At 43.0% G+C, this 5,461-nt stretch overlaps 1 protein-coding gene across 1 annotated transcript in view; it reads right to left on the bottom strand.

Moving 5' to 3' along the window:
• The window catches only part of CRACD (capping protein inhibiting regulator of actin dynamics), a 35,551-nt gene extending 31,088 nt beyond the window's left edge, over window positions 1-4,463 (bottom strand). Inside the window, exons 1-2 of the mRNA XM_007471264.1 lie at window positions 4,366-4,463; window positions 2,345-2,366 (exon numbers count right to left, since the gene is read on the bottom strand). Coding sequence (XP_007471326.1) covers window positions 2,345-2,366; window positions 4,366-4,463 — 120 coding nt within the window. The remainder of the gene's footprint in view (window positions 1-2,344; window positions 2,367-4,365) is intronic.
• Window positions 4,464-5,461: the final 998 nt, after the last annotated feature.

The raw sequence follows: 5,461 nt of genomic DNA, 5'->3' as shown, positions 1-5,461 counted from the left end.
GCCCGGGTACCACAAAAAAAAAAAAAAAAAAAAGAAATGACGGCCATCGTCTAGGGTGAGGGCTGCAGCCTCTCTGTCCAGACAAAGGACTGTCTTCACAGACACACCCTGCAGTGGTTGGGGATGAGACAGTGGAACAGGCCAGGCCAGGGCTGAAGGTCCAAGACCATGGTGACTGAGCCTTGGGCTCTCGAGGCCAAGGCTCTTGCACCTGCCCTGTGGGGTTCCTACTCCAAATGCTTCCTTCAGCTGACTCAAGGAGACTGGGCCGTTGGACACTTTGTGTGATTTACTGACAACTAAAAGGTGACTGTTGAAACGTATCTGGCAATCTCAGGTGTCGAGTGAATTGAATATGGGGATAATTGTGGCTTTTTGGTGACTTTTATTCTGCCCACCATTCAGGCATTGTCATGGGAAAACCAGTCTGTTGAGATGAGCTTGCCCTTAAGTTTTCAGGAAAATAAACCATTACCACTCCCTCCATATATAGATATATATATTTTACATACTCATGGATTATTTATATGTACTGAGATAATAGCCAGAGGGAAGAGTGGAACCGCTGTGCCTAAACTGAGTCCATGTTACTTGTGGCTATGAATGGAGTTACTGTTAGACTGGAATGTGAGCTAAAAGGGGTGATATTTTATTCACTCAAAAGGGGCCATTTTGTTGTAATATGGAATGTTGGAGAATGATGTTATAGGAATGCACATCCATATTTATAAGGCTTTTCTCCTATGGTGTGGAAATTCCAAGCACATCATATTCTGCAGCTCTCACACTGCCAGCTTAGATCTCCCCAGACTTTTCACAGCCATCCTTCAGACCACGTCTGTAAGAACAAGGCAGAAGAATAAAGTTGCTGTCCTCTTGAGCGAACTGCGTATACTCCCATAGTTAAAATGAATTTAAAAGAACAAGCAAAATCAAAAGCGCACAGATTTAAAGACGTTCGCTCTGTGCAGAAGTGGCTAAGAGCAGCTATTTATTCTTTGTGTCCTCGACAGCTGCATGAAGTGCCCAAATCCTCAAAGGTAAGACACTTTGGCATTTTAAAGTGAAATCCAGCTCAGCAGGAGATAGCAGCTACTGAATATGGAGGTTTTCCCTCCTGAGCTAAACAGTCCGTAGACTAATAGACTAAGCATTTTCTGACAAAGATCTGGTATAATTCTAAAAAATCACTTGCAGGCTTAGACTGTGATGTTCCTGAGTCTTATCATCGATAGGTGCATACATACTTCACAGCCTGGTTTGATCTGAAATAAACAGCCACCTCCCTACCTGTGCTCTGGGCAGCTGGAGGGAACATCAAGGTCACTGTGGTCCAAATGCAGTGAAGTGCAAAGCTTACAAAGCCACTCTGTGCTATAGCAGGTGAACAGTGACTTTGTATAAATGGCAGATTTTAGTAACTGGAGGGGCCCTTCAGATCATCCATCACATGCATCCTCTTATTTTTCAGATAGGGCACATGAAGGTCAGAGAGGTTGAATGACGTGCTCCAAGGCTGCACAGCTAGGTGGTGGCAGAGGCCTGCTGGGGGCTTTTTATTTCACCCACTGGCCATAGAACAACTGACTGTTATGGACAGGGTCCTCAAAAAGGACACCACTGTTGTTTCTGTCCCTGTAACTGTCCTATATATTAAAATCTGTTCTCACTCTGCACATGAATTATTTTTATACTCAGGGGAAAAAAGTAATTTTTCTTTTAAAGGTTCAGTTGCTTGCCACAGAAATTTTGGCAGGTGGTAGATTCACTTTGTTCAGAAAAGATGTTCAGAAAAGAATAGGCTTATTTATGCTGTACTCAGTCATTCTGTACTCAGCATCAGCAGACAGATACTAACCATCACGGGTGCAACATAGGACAGTTCTGGCTGAGATGACTACGTGTGGACACTAGGGGGCAACCTTTCCAAGTGCAGTCATTACAGGCGTGGCTCCGGTTTCCAAGGACTAGGAAGTTTCTTAAGCCAGAGAAAAATGGCATTTTTTTTTTTTTTTTAATGACATTCCAGTAGAAATCTCATTTCAAAAGAATGTCTTAATAATGGTGGCAAATCAGCCTGCTAGGACATTTACTGTCAAATAGGTGTTAGCCATTACTTCTCTCTTTTTAAAATAAACATACACACATATACAAAGACAATTTCAGACATAAAAAACATACATGCCTCTGACGTAACTAAACACCCTCATTCCATGCTGGAGTCTACAAGGGGACGGTCTTTTATGCTGCTTACTAAGCATCAATACCAGCATAACGTTTTTATGGAAAAATGCAAAGCATTCATGCAAGTTAATAAAGTTAACTACTATTTTCTACAACTTACCAGGAACATACTGCTTAGTCGACTGAAAAATAAAGCACAGTCTTTTGGGGGTGATACAGTTATATCTTATGTCACTCCAAAAATCACATTTGCTATGATAATGGTCCCCAATTCCCTCTTCGAAGAGCAAAAGTCTCTTATTTTATTGTTTAAAAACATAACTTTAGAGCTGTAAGGAAGCTCGTGAATCCATGCAGCAGAAGCAAAATTAGGCAGACCTTGTATGAGTAGATAATGTCCAAAGGAGAGCACTCAAATTAGACAGCTATTCTGCTTTACTCACATTTCTTCTCCTGTTTTAACAGAATTGTTGCTTCAGGGAAGTTAGTTGTTTTACATTTTATTAGTTATGAGATCAGATTCTTTAAACTTATGGCTTACATCATTAAGACAACCAACCGGCATTCACATATTTCTATTGAGTTTCTGTATTTTCAATACTGAGGAATTATCTATTTTTTACAACTTCAAATCCACTTCTTGGAGTGGCAGTGGCAGGTGGTGTGACATTACAAAGCTGATACCATTTAAGACGACAGACTATTATCTAATTTTTAAAGAACTCCTTGAAAGCCCTTGCAAAATACAGTTGTTTCATAGACTGAAATCAGTAAGTCATTCCCCTTAGAAAGGGAGTATTATGAGGGTTCATTACTTCGTAGCAATAATATTCCAGGAAATAAAAGACTTCAAGAAGGAAAGGTAAGGAGGAAGGGGATCGAGGTTTTCTTTGGCCGTCACACCCTTCCCCCTTCTCCGGCTTATGAAAAGACACAGCTTACTTTTTCTTCTGAGTCTATAAAATGTGTAGCAGTACAACCAGCAAGAACCAGAACGGGGGAGCTAGTTAGGAAAGCTGAAAGTTGAAGGAAGTGCCTAGGTTAGTTCTGAGGGCAGGATTATGGCCTTGGGCAGTGGTGTGGTAGTTACAAAGATCTAGGCAAGTTTGGGTGTGGTTTCAGGGTGTTGGCTATTTCCCACCTCACCATATGCTATATTCAGTTGAGTGTGTGTGGAATATGTAACCAGACAGAGATCACAAAATACATAGCTAATAATCAGTAGAAAGAAGAATATTTCAAGAAAATAGAAAACTTTGAGTGTCAGTAGCTATTCAAGCCAGCTGTCCCCTTTATTTTTTATGTTTTTGCTGGTTCATTCACTCATTCATTTATTGGTTCATTTGTTGTTGTAGACTTACATGGAAACCAGCAGACCAGAGCCCCCTGTTCATAGTGTGCGTTGCCTCCAAGCACCCCCAGCTCAGAGAGGTGTTTGCTTAGGCACTTCTGTCGGGTGAGTGAATTCTACTGAGCACTCGGGGCAAACTTACTTGGTCAGATCCCAGGGGTCTTTGCTCCCCTTGCTTTTCCTGGATTTCCCGTTATTTCAATCCCATTTAGTGAAAAATTATTTTATTATATTTTCATTCTTAAGGAGTTACCATCTGAGTCAATTTTATGTAGGAAAACTGCCCAACTCTGCAGTGTGAACAGGAGCGAAGCTGAAGAGCTTCACAGCACCCCTCTGAGACAGGGTGGCTCAGGGCAGCCAGATTTACAAACACAACAGAATAATAAAGAGTCTCACCATTGACTGTCCAAGTATGGAGACTTGGAAAGGGAACACTTGCTGTGCATACCCTCAGCTGACAGTCAACCCTGTGCTCAGGGATTATGGCCAACACTTAATGGTTAGGAGCTCTTTCCTCTCACCCAAGTTCTGCAGCCTCTCTAGGGTACTTGTCCTCATTAAGTCCAGTTAAAAATGAGGGAACTTGAGAGAAAAGGAGAGGGGGTGTTATGTAGAGGTGGGTACAACGGTGATAGTGAACCTCTCACAGGTGGACAGAGGCTTCCAGAAAACTGAGTGAGGTTTGAGAAAGCAAACATTCTCCCCAGGAGCTACCCCCTGGACCTCCCAATCCACTACTCAAGGCCAAGTTAGGAACTTTCCCCACTTCCCTCCATAGCCGGGCCCCTTCTCTATGGCTCTGACCTTCCAATCTCAAGCTGTCTTACCTGAAGAGTTTTGACTTTGCCCAGGATGTTGTCCTGTGACATTGCTTGAACTGTCTGCTCACTTTCTGCTCCCCCATCAGGGATAAAAATACTGTCATGGGAAAACGCCCGGGTTCCCACAGAATAGTTGAAGGACCTGGAATGCAAATCATGTGCTTCATTTTATTAGGATGATAAGATTCCTTTTGGCAATTCAATTTCCTTTTCTTCCTGATTTAGGGGGCTCCACCCACATCCCCTGTCTCATTCAGAAAGCACTTCCAGCATGGTGTCCTTTTCTGTGAGAGGTCAGCCAAGTAGCTGGGTAGACAGAAGGGTGCCACTGGAATAAGGGAGCATGTCTCCAACACAACAATGTTTCAGAGCCACTCAGTGGGAGAACTCAGGCTGCTACTTGTTTGTAGAGAACCCAGGACAGAAGGCACTGCAGAAATGTTAACTGTAGGAGCCTTTCTCCTGATGAGCTGTCACTATCAGTTTTAGCCCAGTAAAGTCTTGTCAACAAGTACTTTTTAAGTAACATGCAGATCTAGAAGTAAGAGGCAAGAGTTTCTTTCTTTCAGATTGCAATCAAATTGGAAGAAAGATGTATACGTCTAAAACAAAGACTTGATGAGGACTGGAATTGCTATAGGGACTACAGGAATAAAGAGTCTCTCTGTCGAGACTCTAGGAATTCAGAGAAGAGGAGGAGAAATGTGTGTTAAGGAGATTCTAATGGGTGTCATGCATTGGGCAGCTTATAGGTGGTAGGTACCCAACAATAAACACTTTTCAGTTGAAAGGTTGGACTTCAAAGAAGTCTGGACTTCAAGGAAATCTGGACGTCTACCTGACTGTGAGGTATAGGCTGGGTGAACTGCAGGAAGAGGAAGCAGCAGACACCAACTGTTCCTTACTTGATCTTGGAAATTAAGTTACCTCTGGGAAGGAACACACAGGGGCAGAATCACACACTCCCCATAAGGCAAGGCAGGCACATTTCCATGATGGCAGGCACACAGGCAGCTCTCTCAGGGGTGAGAGAGCCCCACTTCTCCCTCTCCCCTCCCCAGAAACGGGTTCCACCTGGAGGTTTTATCAGTGACCTAGGGCA

This window comes from Lipotes vexillifer, unplaced genomic scaffold (assembly GCF_000442215.2).
Source record: "Lipotes vexillifer unplaced genomic scaffold, Lipotes_vexillifer_v1.1 scaffold1191, whole genome shotgun sequence".
Taxonomy (NCBI): Eukaryota; Metazoa; Chordata; class Mammalia; order Artiodactyla; family Lipotidae; genus Lipotes; species Lipotes vexillifer.
Note: the sequence above shows the minus strand (reverse complement) of the source record. Positions and strands in the feature narration are given on the sequence as shown.